Raw genomic sequence first — 19575 nt, forward strand, 5'->3', positions numbered from 1 at the left:
TTTTGGATTGGTTGTTAATTGATTGATATATTAGTAAAGACATGAAATATAAATCTCGAAAAAAAATTTAAAATCATAAAATCGGCAATAAAAAAAAAACCAAACTCTATATATATTATGGGGTGTCCTCTCAATTATGTTCGAATCTGGCTCATCTGCATCTACTGTTTTGGTTTGAAAATCATAAAATCAATTTTGTTCAGTAGTGAAAAAGACAAATATCAAATGTGAGAAAGAAGAGTAAAATTAAATTTTAACAAAGTTTATGGATAATGGATGGAGCTGGTATTATTTTATGCTACAAACGGAACGAAATTAATATCTGATTATTTTGCAGGACGAACATTGTTCATACGAAATTAATTTGAACATTGTTTTTGCATTTACATATAGTTATTTTTTTACATAAAAAAATTTTATGACCAAGATCACCAAATTTACAAATCGAATAAATATTGACGTCTTATTTATGAGTTATACTCTCTTTAACATTAAAAGGATTAAAGGAGAAAAGAAAAGGTGATCATAGTTTGAATAGTTTGTAATTAGTAAATTTGATGATTCTGTTTTTGAAATATATAAGAAAAAAAAACAAATTATTCATTGAGTGGGGAAGGAATTTTCTATGAGCTACTAGAAAGTGAAGTGGTTCAGTTGTAACTTGTAATGCTGTGCTCAGAAATGAATGACATGTGTTTGTTTGCATTTGAAGTTAACTTTTTTTCATTTAAATAGACAGTAGTTCACTTGATCTTCATAGAATTATTAAATTAAAAGGTTAAAGTATGTATGTGCGTGGCTATTTTGGACTACCCTTTTGTACAATAAGAATTTCCAATGACTAAAAAGTAGTGATGTCGTTGATACGGGGATTATTGCAGCAGTGACTATTTGATTTCAAAAAAGTACTAACACCATTAAATCAATATTATGATGATTTTATAATTCAAACTTGTTATCTAATGATATGTAATGTCTCTTGAGATCTTGATTATTTATTACTACTCCATTCGACCTTCATCGCTATCTTATTGACACATTTTTTCTTTTTAGCTTATCCCAAATAAGATTACACATTATTATTTTTGAAAACTTTATCTCTGCAATTAATACACATAATTACTTTTTCTTTCCCTCCATTTAATATTTACAATTACATTTCCTCTCTCCGATTAAACACATTAATCAATTGCTCCTAAAATCTCAGGCGATCAAGAAAGGTGCATCTTAGCCGAACGGAGGAGAAAAGAATAAATCTTGCAAAATCAGGTAAATAATTTGATCCCACAATTCACATATTTATTGATTGGAGGAGCAAGCGTGAGTAATCAATGCCATTACTACAACTCAAGGAGAGTTCTAAAGAATAACAATAAGCTCATAAATATTGATATCTCAACCGATAACCAATTGGTTCAATAATAACCAAGTGATTATTTTACAACGAAATCATGTCATTAATGACATAAGAAACAATTAAACAAATACTAATAGAGTAGTTAATTTTTGATGGGTTAGTTCATTTCGCTGTTGTTCGATTTCTAATTTCTTATGCTTTATTTTGAACCACGCCGGCCTTAATCTCAATAAATATTTAGAAAACTTATTTGTTTTCCCAATTACCACTTGCTCTAGTGGTATTATATTGATGTGGAATAGTTAACAACCCTTTTAACTAACAATCAATTTTGAAAATGATGAGGGGTCAATAGTGGAGGATCTCTACTATTTAGACGTCAAATTTTCTTCCGTCATTACAGTAGAATTATAGCAGTTATTTTTCTCGTGGTTTATTTTAAACTTTGCATCTAAATCAATATAATGTGGTGTATTATTAAGAGCACATGTTGATTCACATTAGTATATTTGCAAGTGAGATCTTGTCCCTATCCATAACTATATTTCGAAATTTATATAGCCACCTGGAAGCTAAATTAAATAAAGAATCAACGTAATCGGAGACTTGGAGTATGTATACATTTTATTTAACAAATTCAGAAGTGGAACATTGAAAAAAATAATTAGAAATCATTCTACTGGATAAAATGATTAGAACACAACTTTGAAGGTAGGTGAAGTCAAAAACTCAGAAATTCTTTGCCACAAATTGGCGAGGTCAAAAACTTGTGTTTTAACGCGTTGTGCAAGTCCAAAAATTAAATGAGTTATGACGGATCTCACTTGAAAAGAGAATTTTCTTCTATAAACATTAATTGAAGCAGCATTTAATTAGTAATATTTTGTCAATAGTAATATTTTATGAAATTGTCAACGATATTTTACCAGATCAATCTTCCTTGATTTTTGTTATCATAGACTGACTGAAACTTATCATCGGTAAAACTAAAAATTTAGAGAGGGTGAATTTTGCGAAGTCAATTTAGCCTCAAATATTTGTCAATAAGTGTGAGCGACGGATATTTATGTAGTAACGACTATATTTTGAATTGTCAAAAATTGATTCTTTTATAGTAGTAATAGATAAAACTCGATAAATTATAAAGCAAATACTCAGTGCATGTTATATTAGTCTTTCGCTCAAGGATAGTTCTAAGAACTTTTGCTCTTGTTTTATAAAAATAATAAAATAGTTAAAGTGGAGAAATAAAGATGATAGAGAATAATGTTGACAAGAGTCTTCTCAACATTATTCTCTTTTTTACTTTACCATTTCTCCACTTTAACTATTTTTTATCATTTTTATAAAATAGGTGCTAAAAGTGACTCGACTCCTAATCGTGGACGGAGGGAGTAGTAATGAGGACAGTTGAATAAAAATATATCTCAGCTAATATAACACATTTCTTAGTTAACACGAGATTTTAGGAATTATAAGTTAATGTATTTAATTATAGAGATAAAAAGTGAGTTGAGTATTAAATGAAGAGAGAAAAAATAGTTGAATGTATTAATTAAAGAGAAAAGTTACTTTTGTGACATCCCCAAACCACCTGCATCATTTTACACAATTGCATATTTTCATTGTCATCTTAGGACTAATTTTTATAGTATATCTTAATAGTTAAATTTAAGTCTATAGTATATGTTTATTATTACATGCTATAATGCAATGGGTTGGCTATATAATATATATATTTTATGGATATCATAAGAATAGTTTTTATTTTTCATGACTAATAAATAGAATTGTTTATATGTAGATAAGTTAAAAAAATTATAAAGTTAGATGATTAACTTAATTGAGTTATATGTATACAATACATATTTTTCTTTAATTATTATATATGAATATTATAAGTGTGCGTATGTGTGTCTTTGTTAATGGAACTATATATGTGCATGGTATATATATTATTAAACAAATATATACTAGTACTATGCAATACGAGATTTGGGATAAGAACTCTTTTTAGAGTCCCACGTGTAGCCATTTGAATTACACGTATTAACACAGAAAAAAGGGGCATTTGGTTAATATATTTAATCGGTTTATTGACTATATTACTAATAAGAAAAAGGAAAAGGATTATGAGAACATGAGTTTAGCTAGTAGGGACGAGAGGAATTTTAGGGAAAAATAAAATAAAATGATAGGATTGAAATTTAGAAGAGGAAGCACACGCATATTTTCAGTTTCAAGATTGAGGGCCATGGAACATGAGACAGATCAAAACTCGATTAGATTACCCGTCGAATCGGGTGTGTATAAATCACATTTTTAATTTTACATGCGTTATATGATTAATTGCTATGTGTTAAATTGAAGTGAATAATTGATTATACGATGTGATACGATATGATATGTGTTTAATGGTGATGATGAGGATATATACTTGGTGCAATAAATATATTAATAGTATATTAAATTGGAATTATTGAGTGGAATATGATATGGATATGTGTTTGGTGCAATAGATATGTTTTGCATATGGTATTGGAATTATTCGAGTCATGAGATTAAAGAGGATAATGTGATCTTGCTCGATCCGATATCAATGGCAAAAGACCTACGGCATATACAATGATAAGGACCTACGGTAAAAAAGAAAATATGCAAAGGGGGCTTAAAGGTCAAATCAAAGAGGGCCTTTCGTGGAAAGGTCAAATAATTAAAAGGAACCCGTTGGTCGTATATAAGGGAAAATCCTGCGATACGGGCTTGCTCCTACGTAATATTAAAAGGATCATAGGGGCATATGCATATGAATATTAAATTGTTTATGATATTTATTATTTGGTATATTTTGATGAAAGAATGAGTTTGATATTTGTGTGTGAAATTAAAGGTAAGGTTTATATCAAGTTGTGGCTCATATAAACCACTAATATTTTTCTGAATAAGATATCGGGAAATTATTCGGACATGGTAGGAACTCCACATGTTATCAGTCGGTGGCTTACGCATTTTGGCAACTTCTCCTCCTATTATTTTCGTAGTAGAAAATGTAGATATATAGAGTGGTGAGAGGTTTATACGGTTTAGAATGTTTTGAAATATGTACTTGATAAATGTTGATTTTGAAATTATATAATGTGTTTTATATTTACTTGACGTGTGGATTATTTATTTTAAAATCTTGAGTTTATTTATAGTAAGTGCATATGTCATAAGGGTTTAGGTGTGACAACTTTATTGTTTTAAATATAAAAGTATCATCTTATTTGAACAAATTAAAAAGAAAGGTGAGTGCCATCTTAAGTGGAACGGGTAGTGGTAAATAGCAAATTAGTGTGCATTATTAAGCAAATTGAGTTTAATAAGAAAAAATAAAGGACAAGTTAATATAGACCATGGTTTATTTAGCTTCTACCAACTCAAAATAGAAATACGCATATATGTTTGCGTAGTGGTAGAATGATTAATCCTTAATCTTAAAGATTCAAGTCCACCACAAACGACCTTTAAAATTTCTGTTATTTATCAATAAAAATAAAAAAGTACTAGTATCTACTTATATGTGTGTATGTTGATGTGTTTTCATGTGGTCTTTAAAAATTTCTAGTTGTTCATTCATTAACAAAAAGGATGTATTTGCAATTGCTTTTAATTTGTTAGATCTTGAAGAATAATGATGACGTTTAAGCGCCTTATTTATGTGGCACTAGCATTCCTTATAGTCATTCCAAAATAATTCAATCATTTGGCAAAATATTTATTAGCAGTCTTATTTTGATAATAATAAAGGGCCTATACATACATATACGAAATTTTAAATAGTAGTATTACATAAAAATTAAAATGGGTTTTTTTGGTTCATTGGTTGGATGGGCTTTAGCATACCAAACTTTCTTGGTGTTTGGCAAACACGAATTCCCAAGAAACAAGTGTTGATTTATGAGCATAGCTAGGAGGGGAAAGCTACGGTATATCGTATCAAAAATGTAAATGCCGTATTTCATATCAAAATATTGGTGTTTGCTGTTACCCTATTGAATTTTTCAATATACAGAAGTTTGGGTATGAAACATTTCCAATCCAGTACCAAAATTTTGGAATACCAATGGCTTGGCCGTGGAGTTTATGGAGTACGGAGTAGTATTTTTTGTTTTCCTGCACACAACTATGATTAAAAATGATCAACATGAACCATTGTCAACCTCTCCTTTTTTTTATGAATATGTTTGTGAAATGTCCTCACACATCCAACTTCCGAGAATAAAGAAGACTCATAATAGGTTAATTCCACTGGCATAACAAGTACGCAACCACAATTTACGAATTAATGCTGCAAATGAGAACCTGAAATCTTCATTATCTTCTATGCAACATTCTTTATATCTCTCGATAAAAGTTGTTAGTGAAAATTCATCTATATATATGAATGCATATAAATTTTGTACGTATGATGTAAGATTTTTGCATAACAACCATTTACTTTATTTCAATCAACCCATTAAAAATCGGAATTAGGTTCATTAATCATGGAGAACCTTTCGAACTACACGCATTTCTATTGATATTAAATTTATGGTCGCATATGCAACTCTTATCGGATTACAAAAATGACTACATAAAGTCATAAATATTATGCTATAATATTATTGTGGATACGGTAAATTGAGGTATATAGTCACTAAAAAAGACTTATTAAGTTTGAGTAAATTCAAATGTAAAGTTAAAGCCTACCTGAAGTTGTAGACTTGTAGTCAATTACTTGACGACCGCCCACGAATGGCTGCAGTGGCTCAGGAATGACAATGGTGCCATCCTCTTGATGGTAATTTTCGACCAAATAGACGAGCATTCTTGGAACAACACATGATGTGTAGCATTGAGCATGTGCACAAACTAGGTCACTCCCAAACTGCCCTTTCCCTCATAGCATCTCTAAGGAAAAGGGTAATTGGAGAGGTAAAGGAAAATAATTATCATATTTACCTCTTCTTGATAAAATTTCATGCTCCAATGGAAAATGTATTTGAGGAGGTATTATACCTTCTTTTATTTTGAGAAGGTATCTTACTTCTTTTTATAACAAAAGGTAAAAAGTAAGTTATTTTTGTTTGCCCTTTTAGTTTACCTTCTTCCCTTGGAGTCCATTATTTTTTAAGAAGGTATAATTACATTTTTAAGAAGGTAAATAAGAAATATGTCTTCTCAATTTACATTTTCCCATTGGAGATGCTCTTAGAAGGAGTTGATGGTATTTTACTCTTGATAGCTGATACATATTCTAAGTGATAAATGAAGTGATAAATGTTATTAAGCCATCATGAATAATAAATAGTAGTAGTTGAGTAATTTCAAAATAATATTGAGTGTTTGGACATGCCATAGTTCTCCTTCCATCAATGTATGAGACGGATGGTTTCCTAAATTCGTATGGATGGCATGCAAATGAAGATAAAGGAATAATATGAACGCACGTCCCAACGATGAGAAGAGGTCTTCCTCGAAACTAATAAGTTCTACCTTGCTAAATTGGTAAAAAGAATAAATATACTACTACACCACATAATTGAAGATAAAGAAAAAAATACTAATAGCAAGAAAATAGGGAAGAGCAAAAATAATTACCTAAAGCCCGTTTTCATGACTTGTGATAGAGCCCAATTTACGAGGCCCATCTCCAACAAAACTGCTTCATTCTATGTCTTCAGGTAATACAACTTTGAACCACCAACCTATGAAGTAAATTGTCAATTTGAGAGTTGAATACAGAACGATCGCATAATCATTTTTGTTTTCCAGTGTTCATTTTTTAATACAAATCAAACTGGATTTATTTTTAATGTTTAGTAGGGTATATAAATCATCTAAAATGGAATTCTATGAAAAAAAAATGAAAGAAAGTTTTAAAAATAACAATAAAAACATTATGTAAATTAGATATTTTAATAAAGTTATAAACTGAAACTTTTTTTTTACTTACGATAATTGAAGGACCTGAAAGTGGAAAAGTTATACTATATTTCAATATATAGATGAAAAGTAATAAAATTGGAAAATGAAAGGATCATTTTTGTTTTTGTGATTAATGGGAAAATTGAAAATATTTTAGAAGAAGAAATAGTGAAAGGTTTTAAAAAGAGTATAAATAATTGTTGCGATCCAAAATTATTGGTAGGATAGGATTGTAAAATTGTTCACAAGCCTGATTTAATTCATTTAATTGAAATTTTTGCATAGATTATTGGGAAGGTTTACTGGGTTTATAACTCTATTTTGTTATTTCTAGCGCTGTGTACAAAATATGTACTGTATAAGGTTATCGGTGTTTGATTATGAAGCTCTCAAGATCGCAATTTTCATTTTCATAATATACACATCTGAGACATCTCCATATATTTGAGATGAAGGTGATTAAGTTGGGACAAATGAAAAAATTATTTTTGTTCTCGTGATTAATGAAAGAGGAGAAAAGAGCAGGAAGTGAACGGTTTTGGAAGGACTATTAATATTTATTGGGTTGTTGCTTTATTTTCAAGTGTATCGACTCCCTCTCATTTATCTCAAATCTAAAAGCGTTATAGTTTGTATGTGGTCGACGACAGGGCTATAAAAAACATAACCGAACGACTTACTATACCTAAAATAATCGAAAAATACCGACGATAATCACACTTTCTAAGATTTGATGATAATCTAATGCAGTAGAGCTAAAGGCATTGTAAGTACATTTGTATATACCGCTAGAGTACCGCATCATACCGCAATTACTGTATGTACTGCAAAATTACGGTATATATAATTTCGGCGGTATATACCGCTAATAAATATATTTTTTTAATATATATATTATTTATAAAATTATAATAATATTTATTTATTTTTTAAAACTAAAGAAAGATTAGAGGCATAATTCGTAAAGCAATAGCAGCCATCATTAATTCATTGTTTTGCCCTAATTCTAAATCTCTGTAATTCTTCAATATTTTATATATCAAATACAGATGATTATAGGTGATACCGCTTATATAAATTTAAATATCATGCAAGGTAAAGGTTTTCAAATTTTGACATACCGAATTTTGGTATACGCATTTATATATCAACAGGTATGATTTACTGTATATCATGGTATATACCGAAATATCGGTAAGGTAAAGGTTTTCAAATTTTGACATAGAATTTTCGGTATACCGCAATGTGGTATACCGAAAAATTTGGTAAGGTATAAGTATGACATTTAGTCATACCGCAATTTCTTGATCGTATGCGTATGACATTCTACATGCGTATACCAATCGTGCCAACCCTATCGCGATAACTTTGCTTTCATATTTGGGATGTAATCATGTGATGTACTATGTTTTTGTCTACAAGAAAATTCAGATAGTAAAAGTAAGAATTTTCTATTTCTTTCACAAATAGAATATCCTGACAAATTATGCTCAAGATCCAATATTCCGCCATAAAAAATAATACTCCCTCCGACTCATGTTAATTGTGTCACTTCTTTTGCACTCATTTATGGAAAAATGATATTAATAAATATTTAAATGGAAGAGAGTAATGTAAGAGAAATAATAATATAAAGAAAACTCTACTTACATTATTCTCTATTATTTTATTTTTTTCATTTTAATTATTTATTATTATTATTTTTTAAAATGAGTGAAACAAAAATAACTTAAAAAATGTGGGAAAAGGAAGTAATTGGAAAAATGACAACGTTCATGAGAAGGAGCTGGATCCTAGCGCAAAATGCCACAGAGGGATGCAGAGGACTGTCGATCCAAACCCTTCATTCTTAAAATGAAAATAAACAATACAAGTATATAAAATTAGTTTGTGGTGTAGATCACCACAATCCCTGCTGTGGCCCCTGCTTGGCATTTTGCACGGCAGGAATCCAGCTCCCGAGGAAGTCAAGTGGGCATCCCATTCTAGTATTAGTATTTTCTTAAGAAAATAAAATTCATGTCATGTATCGAATAGGTTAGATACTAATAGAGAATAAAATATGGGATGAAAGTAAATGATTAGAAAATCATTTTTTTTTATTAAAATAGAATACAATTCAACTGAAAGATAATATGAGAAAGAACATACATTATTATCAATAAGATTAATAAATATAGGATTACATCACATCACTAAATAAATACTCCATTATTAGTCGAAGAGAAACAGTTTTTATTAAGACATGCGCAAATAATCAATAGCAATTTAACATTTATAAATAAACTATTAAGTGGGGCTAGCTTATACTAGTAGGCACGCCATATCATTCGTTAAGTTCATTTTCAAATTGATAATGAGAAGATGTCTGCCTAAAATGCTTCTCCAATTTGAAGAAAAAACAAAACCCAATTGTTGGGCTATAGTACTATACTATCTCAATAAAATAAAGCATAATGAACAGATTAAAAAAACATGCAAACCACGTTTTTTGTATTCTGTAAATCAATTATTCCCTCCGTTTTCGTTAAAAATAATTTTTTTTACAAGACACAGTTTTTTTGATAGAATTGTGGATCATAATAAATAAAAGAATAAAAAAAAAATTAAATCTTTTGTTATATGAGATTTATTATTATTATTATTATTATTATTATTATTATTATTATTATTATTATTATTATAAATACAGAAAGATGTCATTTTAATTAGAATTTAGAACAATCTAAAGAGAAATATGGGCATCAAGATTTAAGGGGAAGTGTTTTTAGGGATATATGTTGCTGTCCACGTGTCTTGCCTTATATTAAGAAGTCAAGCTTATGGCGAAAATAAATGTATTTCATAAACCAAATGGTATTATTAAAAAAGTAATATCACATGTTCCGAACAAATACTATCACTAATTATAATTGCAACATCTTATAAATCCAATATCAATTAAAATATAACTCTGTGTAAAATTTGTCTCAGGATTTTCAAAATAATACAGTAATAATTACTTTGACGCTTCATCTGATTTATTTGAAAAGTTGGAGTAATCTAATTATCTTCTTAACCTTATAAAAAAAATTGGGATGTGAAATTACGAATGCAGGCTATCCTATACAGGGTTAATTAAAACTGAATTGAATCTCATTTTATATAATTAAATCAAATATCAAAATTAGGATTATAATATCGAATGAGTAAGATATATGACATCTGACAACCAAATTTAATTTATTATAATGATTAAGAGTAATTATGTCAATTAATATCACAATCGATTATGATAATATCTCGATTCTTGTAAAATTTGACCAAATCACGTAATTTACTTATAATGATATACACATTCAATATTATTTCATCTCTCCAGGATAATTCGTCTCACTTTGACCGAGTATGAGTTTAAAGATATATAAGAAAAAGTGAGTTGAAAAAATTAGTGGAATGTGAGTCGCACTTTTATATATTAGTTTTATAATAGAATGTGAGTATTAATGAGTTAGTGAAATATGAGGTCCACTACTAAAAATATTAAAAAGTGAAATGAGACAAATTATGTGGGACAGACCGAAATGAAAAAATGAGACAAATTATCTAGAACGGAGGGAGTATAATACTGCAAACTCAATGCTATATAAATGTATATTTTTAATATATGATTACATTTACCATTTTCAATTATAGTTGGCATTGCTTAAATAATTTAAAATTTTTAAATTTCATATAACTCCATCTATTCAAATAATTTTTTGCACGCTATATATAAACCTAAAAGTAATTTTACAAGCATTTTAACGAAATTCTAATCGCATAGGCTTGCTAGAAGAAATTTGCATGAAAAATATATGTAAGCATCTATTTTAATGGTCATTATAATGTACTAGTCAATCAAATGTTATGATGATATTAATCTACTTTTAAAATTTACTTTATGATCAAAATATTTTTAAATTTGGTATTTGACTATTTGTGCAAATGACAACGGCCAGTCAGTCTTAATTTTCATTAGATTGGTGTACTTCAAGTGTAGTAAGTTACATTCAATATTATGAGCGGTGAATGTTGAGTTGTTCCGTCTTATGCATGTTCGTTCTAGACAATCTTGCTTGATTGTCATCTATTGTTGTCTTTGTGTTGCATGATTATATTCCTTATTATTTTCTTGCTTGTGTTATTTACTCGGCCTTGCTCAAATTATTTTTGTTTTGGAATTGAATTTGTTGCTAATAATAAATAAAATATAAAAATATGTAGGATTAGGGAATAAAATAGGAGATATATCTAAAATAAATATTGAAATTTCTAATACCAAATGTGTAGAATTAAAAATATTTATTGACTTGCTTATTTTGTCTTAGTGATAAATGATAAATAATGAAATTTCTAATGAAACCCGAATGCATTGGTATATTGAAATATGATTGAATATGGAGAAAAGTAAATAAAACACACTAAGTAATTAATGCTTACTATAATTTCATATCAAAAGACAAATAGGAGAGCATTAAATCAAAACACGAAAATAACAGAATATAGTAAAAAGTCTATGTATACAGTGATTAAGGAAATACTGGGAATAGATTGCAATTTAAAATTAAGGGATAATTGTCCATTTATACAGCTCTAAAACAACTAAATAAGCGCTGGAATCGAAATCCATCTAACTTTTTTTCTTTTTCTTTTGATGCCCAGCACAGGAAAATGCGTCGCTTCTGTGTTCACATCACTTTCTAAGAACTCTCTCTCTATCTATCTATTCTCTCTTCGGTTTTTTATTCGCTTCGCAGTTCTCATTTCGAGGCCCAAACCCGCTCTCCTCCTGTATCTGTATCTGTATCTGTATCTGTACACCGTATAATACTTGCTTGTTGTGTTTGTGTGTATCCTTCCTATATTTGACTGGTTCGCCTCCTTTGAATTTAGAGTTTCTCAGGTAATTTCATTTCTATTCCATTAAAAGGGTTAATCCTTTCTGAATCAATTGTTTCTGTATGTATTTGATTAGGTTTAGTTCCTTTTTTGGATCTGAATTGGAGACTTGTGATGCTGATTTTTGCTTAATTGATTTGTGAGGATTTGTTGATTTCGAGCTGATCTCGTGTTTTGGTTTTTGTTTTTTGCAGATCTGGTGTATAAATCATGAATCTTTAATCCTTTTGTTTCGGGGTTCTTCTAAAGCTCAAATCTTGAGCGTTTGGGCCATTAGAAACTCGCGATCCAGCTCTTTAATTTAAGGTTTACTCTTATTTCAGCGGATCGCGTAGATCTGGTGTGTTTCAGCTGATTTCGTGAAGAAACGACGACTTTTATTTTAACAGATCTGCTTCTAGTGCTCTTCGCAAGATCTAATTCCTAACCGTGTCGGTACAGAGAAATTTGGGGGTTTTCGATTTTAAATATTGTGGTCAACTTGCTCTGATTGTGTTTGTGAAAATGTCTGTGTTACATAAAAGCGATTCGATTCAAATCCGGGAGGTTTATGCCGACAATCTGGATGCAGAATTCGCGCTGATCCGTGAGATAATTGATGATTATCCCTTCATCGCCATGGACACTGAGTTCCCCGGTATCGTGATCCGGCCGGTTGGAAATTTCAAGAACACCAATGACCTCCACTACCACACATTGAGAGACAATGTGGATTTGCTGAAGCTGATTCAATTGGGGCTAACATTCTCCGACGAGAAGGGAACTTGCCAACGTGCGGCACTGATAAGTACTGCATCTGGCAGTTCAACTTCCGCGAGTTCAATCCGAACGAGGACGTGGCAGCACTGGAATCAATCGAGCTCCTGCGCCAGAGCGGCATTGATTTTGCCAAGAACACTGACAAGGGCATTGATGCATTGAGGTTCGGGAGCTCCTGATGTCGTCTGGGATCGTCTGAATGGAGATATGCATTGGATCACGTTCCACAGCGGCTATGATTTCGGTACTTGCTCAAGATCTTGACTTGCAGGAAGCTGCCGGAGTCGCAGGAAGGGTTCTTCACATTGATCAAAGTGTATTTCCCGGTGCTGTACGACGTGAAGCATCTGATGAAGTTCTCCAACAGCCTCCACGGGGGCTGAGCAAGCTGGCCGAGCTGCTGGATGTGGAGAGAGTGGGGATCTCCCACCAGGCGGGCTCGGACAGCTTGCTGACATCGGCAGCGTTCATGAAGATGAGGGAGAAGTTCTTCAATGGAGCAGTGGAGAAGTATTCTGGTGTGTTGTATGGTTTAGGTGTTGAGTAATAGAGCAGGCAGAAGGTGGAATGGAAGAAGAAAAAAATAAAGAAAATGTGATTTCTAGGATGTTGGTTAAAAAACTAGGTGTGTTGTGCACTGCCAAGATTTGAGGTGCCTCGCATTTGTACACTATACAAGTTTTAGCTTTGTGAATTTGAGTTATAAATTCTGTTTTCTGAAATTAATTTCATATATTTGGCTTAGTCCTGTGTTTTATTACCTATGCTTAGAGAGAATATATCACATTGAGTTTGGGCAACACAAGAATTGTAGTACATTAGTAATGTAGTGATGGGTGTGGTTTATGTATGAATTTTGCCGGAAGAAATGGGATTTCATTGGTAGAGTAGGTAAACCGTAAACCATATCCTTTTTGAAGTTTTTTGAAGGATAATAGCCAAAACAACAACAACAGCAACAATAATCATAATAATAATAATAATAATAATAATAATAATAATAATAATAACCAAAATCTAAAATGAACTAACAAGAATGGGCTTTTGGGCTTCTTGCTGAATAGTGCTAAAGTTTAGTCGGTAAAAATCACTTTGCCTTTTCCTTTTCGTCTTTAAGTAAGAAAAGTATTGATTGATTACTCAACAATCATAATCACAATTGGTATTAGCAATAACTTAAATTCACTGTTGTTACACATCTAAAAATAATTGTAATATAATATATCAATAAATAATTTATCTTAGTTTGCTAAAGATTAAAGTAATACATCTACAAGCAACTACTCCTTCAATCCATACTAAGTAGAGTCATTTTGATATTTTGACACGCTCCATAAGAATAGCAGCTTCCTTTTTTTGTAAAACCCAACATATTTCTTTTCACTTACTTTTTCTTCTCTTACTTTATTTTCTCTACTTTTTCTTCCATATTTTATTATATTTTTATTTAATACATTACACACATTTTTTTTAATATCTGTGCCAGGTTCCGGATGAAGTGGGGAGGTTGTTATAAGGTAGTAATTGGTGGGATTTAGAAAATCGGGGAAACAGTGTCGCTTTGATTAGTGGCGGATCCATAACTTGAAAATAGAGGAAGCAAAATAAAAAACACAGACATGCTGCAAAACATATTTTTGTGCTACGTTTAGTCTCTGTTGTGGGATAAACAACATCAACAAATTATCATGTCGAGTTCAATAACACAATGCTCTTAGCTGGATCTTGCAGTGTTGTGGCACCAACTAAAATATTGAATCCATTGAAGCCATGAATTTTGTTCAAAATCCTTGCCATAATCTACCGAACTGAGTATGTGGCAGCTGCAGAAGCTGCAAATCAAGCAATTTGGCTGAAGAGAGAGAGAAGAAGCAAAGTTCAATAGAGTGATACCCTGACAACAATTCGACCACAGCGAATTTGGTGTACCATTGTCAAACTAAGCACATCTATATCACAAGTAGTATCATTAGGGAAGTAAATGCAAGTGGAGAAATCCAACTTTAAGTATTGCAGCACTGAAGTTAAATTTCAGTTTCTGAGAGAGAAGCTTGGGGTTACCGGGATGAGTACTGAAGATTAATGAATTTTCTATATTCATGAACCAATGCTCCAACTCCTAGTATTAATCATATGTACTACTTTTAATATAGATACATGTATTAGTGTAGGTCCATCCAACTAGTTCATTCCCTCTAATATAATAGGACTGTTTACTCACTCAATTATTCAATAAGAATTCTTAACACAGTATCATCTTATTGTACTTGTTTCAAATATCTCCACATAAATTTGAAAAAATAATCTTGCTAAAAATAAAGCTGTGGAGCCGATGTGACCCATAAAAACAACAAAATCACACATAACATAAAAGAAGTGGAATTGAAGCGATGCATAAAAACAACAAAATCAAACATAACATATATATATGTAGAACTAATAGAGCAAAATCTACAAATTCTTAGGTACAAAAAACTACGAAATGTATAGCCACAACAAGATGACAGGCATTCAAGCATATAAGAGAAAATTGTTGGCTATATAAGATCATAATCATCATTATAAAATGACATATCTAATTGTCCTCATTCGTTACAGGAATCTTCTTCTCCAACGAGGCTTTGATGTTGATTACTTCCTGTGTCATATCTTGGAATCTCTGGATCACTTTAGCTTTAAAGTTTTGACATCGGTTGATATCGAATTTGACATAGGCATTAACAAGATGAGTTGAACGAGTGCTGGCTTCCTTCAGACTGATGAAGTCTTGAGTCAATCCTTCAAAATCACGGATTATGCCAGACAGATTCACCATAACTTTGCTAAAGCTCGGCTTCATATATGCAACACTCGTTTGATCAAGCTCAGTAACATCACCAAGGCTAATGCAGAGGCGTCGACATTCAGATTTCAACGTATGGATATGGCTTTCAAACCGTGTAACCCTATCAAGAAGCTCCTTCTCCATCTTCATATAAAACCAATTACTCTCTCAATCATAGCATAAAACAACAAAGTTTTACAGAATAAATTAGATAATATAGTATAAGAGCTTTGCTAGTCCATTTAAACAAAAATTGGGGGTTGTTTTACTCCTATCTCATGAATTCTGAATTGAAGCAGGATGAGTTCCACAAACACAGAGTGTGATTAACAAAGGCATGATAGAGAGTTTAAAGAGGAACCTTAGCAGCATCTTCATCTTGTCTGGCGGGTTGAGCCTCTTGATGGAAACTCGAGTAGCTTTTCCTTTCATAGCGAGAGTTTGCTCTCTGCTTTGAATAGTGAGAAGGAGTGAATGTATATCTATCGCTAATGTGATAAGAATGTCGATTTGAATTCTAGGGTTTATTTGATTGATGCGTGAAATGTTTTTGTTGGTGGCAGAAAAACACAAAATGAGTGACAAACTTTGGAGAGAGTGATGTAGATCGCAGATAGCATGGTCAAAAATGCGTAAAAATTGGGCATGAATAACAGAAGATGCGAAATCAAAGGTGATGCATCGGTTATGAATATTCAGTTGTAAAAAAGCAAAGACAAAATACTCGATAAACATGTTTGCTCACCTGTGCAGAGGAAATGTGAATCGGCGAAATAGGATTATCTTCCTGGAGAAGAAAACCAAGATTTTGAATGAGGGACTTCAGTCTATCCTCTGCATCACTTGGACTGCCTACGCTACTACTCTACATATAACACAAATTAGTTTTTTCATGTTTATAAACTCCCAAAAATGCTTCTCATATGGACAGGGCATTTTATTATTATAGATTCAGATTTTTTTTTATTTTAGTTTTATATAGTGTAGATTTACTTTTATATTTATGTTCTTGTAATTTTATTATTATTATTATTATTATTATTATAGTTATAAAAATAAAAGTAAAGTTATTACTCACAAATCACAATTATTATTATTATTATTATTATTATTATTATTAATGAAAACTGGAAGGTAAAACAGAGTAGTAAAAATTTATTAGCAAAATCGCAATGTGTGGATTGGTAGATTACTAATTGCAGGCATTTCTACTAAACTCTTTATCCCAATGTGGATGGCAACATCACTCAAGCCTTGATAACAAATAGATTCATTTACAATCTCATCAATCATGCTATACAATCATGCAAAACCTTTGATCAATCAAAACACTACCTTCATCATTACCACCTTAGCGCGCTCTTTTGTGATTGCACCAATAATTCATCGTCTCATTCATTTCTCTCCAATTCACCACCCTTATCCCGAGCATCCTTCTGGGATTCCTCGTAGGTGTCAAAACTGCACTGCCTCTACAATTGTCCTGACAATCAATCATATACCATCAAATAAGTATAACATCCAATACATAAGATGAACAAATGTGAGTTTAGCAAGCATATTAAGCAAGGAATAGGGCCTCCAAACATGGAACAAACTACAAAGATACAAAAGCTGAGTTTGACAAGTGGCAGAACTATTAATGAATTGCATCTCAAAATTAACTCGTTTCTAGTTTCTACACATATGCATAATGCATACAAATCAAAGCAGAAATTATGTAGTGGAAGACGGTCAACCTTTCTGGTGTGTGATCTCAATCTCTTGGTAGGAGTTGGAGCTTCCCACTCTTCAGATTCTGCTTTGAATTTTTGACGAGAGTGATGGCAATGCTTGGCATCTGCTTCCTGCTCAGGGAGCCCTCGGCCCTCCACCAATTGAATAGAAAAGGGAGGAACCACAAGTATTTTCAATTCAAGTCCCTTCTTCATACCTGTGTTTTCCCCCTTTTCTATTTAAGTCCCTTCCCGTCCGAGTTAATAGATCCACTTGTGTGCTCAGGGAAACTGCCTACTCAAAAGATCACTGATCAAGCAAAGAAATTTGAACTGAATTTGGCTTTAAGATTTCAAATATATGAATTGCTAACATAGTTAAGTCATATCGATATTCTATTTCATATCGACACATGAATGAACAAGTATAGGACAATTGTAGTCTGTAGAAGATATGACTGTATACAATAACAAGAATATCAAACAGCGACTACACAGAAGTGAATGCAGGAAAGAATTTCACTTGTATTAAATAAACTGAATGCACCTCTTCTCTCATTCGAAACTACAAGAACACGCTCATTTGCACTACAGACATCTGTGGCCAAATGTTTTGCTCTATTCTTCTTTCTGAAGTATGTACTGCTAGATATCATGTGCTAATCAACATATGTATGCAACAATTTTATGCAAATTCGGAATCCCAAATCATGATATCCAGTATAGGAGCAATAAATCTACCCTTTAAGATGTACGCAAGCAGGAAACCATGGAAAGCCAAGAGGCAACATGAATGATCAATGTCATCATACCAACAAAAACCTTGGATCTCCATGGCTTAAGAAACGAACCTTGAAGCTTTCACCTAAGCCTTACACCATATTCAAAACACACATCAATTACTTGCCATGCTCTTCTAATTGAGTGTTCTCTAAAAAAAATACCTTCACTAGGAAAAAGGAATAACTGCATACTGAGTCATGATAGCACGAGCTTTGCATATATTGAAGCTAACCGACATAAAACAATACACTAACTACAGACTATGTAGAAAACTGTGTGGTCAATCTGAAGTTCTTCTAAAACTGCTTCAAAGAATGTCGTTTTACACTTACACTAACCTGCTGTTAACCCCAGAATCAATTTTGAAATTCTAATGTATAAGTTCACGGCTTTGCATCTCAGTTCCAAACCAAAATTTCATTCATGCATCATTTCGAAAAAGTAATTGATTTGCAGCTCAATTTCGATACCTAATCTGCTGACACATCTCTTAAACCATTCCACAAACGCTTTTGCCTAAATTCATTCATATTGTGACACTTTTGCCCAAGTTCATATTGCTCTCTCCGCAGTGACTCCATATTATTAGTATTATAACAAAATTATCGAATTGGTGGTGCTTGCTGCAACGATCTCAATGGCATGTTGTATGCAAATAATCCTAAGAAAAATGATTGCGAGCAACAAACATCAAACTTTCGACTCCATGAAAAATAACGAAGTAATCCATGAATCCAAATATGCCAACGAACAACAACAATCACCTAAATCCTTGAGCAGCAAAATCTCAAACAACGCTGTCATCACCAATTCAATTATTCAAACCATGTCAAGCTCCCGGTGTTGATCCAGCCAGATAGCCCCTGATGCCCTATAATTGAACAGGTAGAGAATCACTGCAGCGAGTAGAATCCCGATCAAATCAGCAACCGCATCCTTGGCAGATGCACCAGCTGATTCGAAATAGCCCAATTCGTCGGCAAACTCCTTAGCGGCGCCGGCCGCAAATGATAGGAGTGATCCGATCCAAATACTGCGGCGGCGGAGGAATGGGTAGCGAGTCCTTGCCGCGAGTAGAGAGCAAACGACGGAAATGAAGAAGCAGAAAAGAACGTGATACAGTTTGTCGGCGGCCAACCAGTCGTCGCCGTTTTCCATTAAGTCTGCTAATGTGGAAGAATTAGCAAACTAGCGTTACTATTTTTTTCCGTGGAAGCAAATGAGATAATCTGCTAATCTTCGTAGTTGTTTAATCACCAAAAATTATT

General features: G+C 32.0%; 2 protein-coding genes, 1 long non-coding RNA gene and 1 pseudogene across 3 annotated transcripts; 1 reads left to right on the forward strand and 3 right to left on the reverse strand.

Annotated features, from left to right (window-relative positions):
* Nucleotides 1-12032: 12032 nt before the first annotated feature.
* On the forward strand, nt 12033-13707 carry LOC125186479 (annotated as a pseudogene).
* Nucleotides 13708-15517: 1810 nt separating this feature from the next.
* On the reverse strand, nt 15518-16194 carry LOC125186970. The gene is made up of 2 exons (XM_048083463.1): nt 16171-16194; nt 15518-15953 (listed from the first exon to the last, which is right to left on the reverse strand). Exon 2 carries the CDS (start codon nt 15951-15953, stop codon nt 15561-15563), a length of 393 nt encoding a protein of 130 aa, XP_047939420.1. The 5' UTR covers nt 16171-16194; the 3' UTR covers nt 15518-15560.
* Nucleotides 16192-18057, reverse strand: LOC125186972. The gene is made up of 4 exons (XR_007170543.1): nt 17549-18057; nt 17145-17292; nt 16555-16674; nt 16192-16257 (listed from the first exon to the last, which is right to left on the reverse strand). It is a non-coding gene; the product is annotated as an uncharacterized LOC125186972 (long non-coding RNA).
* Nucleotides 18058-19021: 964 nt separating this feature from the next.
* LOC125186971 lies at nt 19022-19536 on the reverse strand. Its single transcript, XM_048083464.1, has one exon. It carries the CDS (start codon nt 19463-19465, stop codon nt 19127-19129), a length of 339 nt encoding a protein of 112 aa, XP_047939421.1. The 5' UTR covers nt 19466-19536; the 3' UTR covers nt 19022-19126.
* Between the last annotated feature and the right edge of the window lie 39 nt (nt 19537-19575).

The sequence above is a fragment of the Salvia hispanica genome, chromosome 5 (assembly GCF_023119035.1).
Source record: "Salvia hispanica cultivar TCC Black 2014 chromosome 5, UniMelb_Shisp_WGS_1.0, whole genome shotgun sequence".
Classification (NCBI taxonomy): domain Eukaryota; kingdom Viridiplantae; phylum Streptophyta; class Magnoliopsida; order Lamiales; family Lamiaceae; genus Salvia; species Salvia hispanica.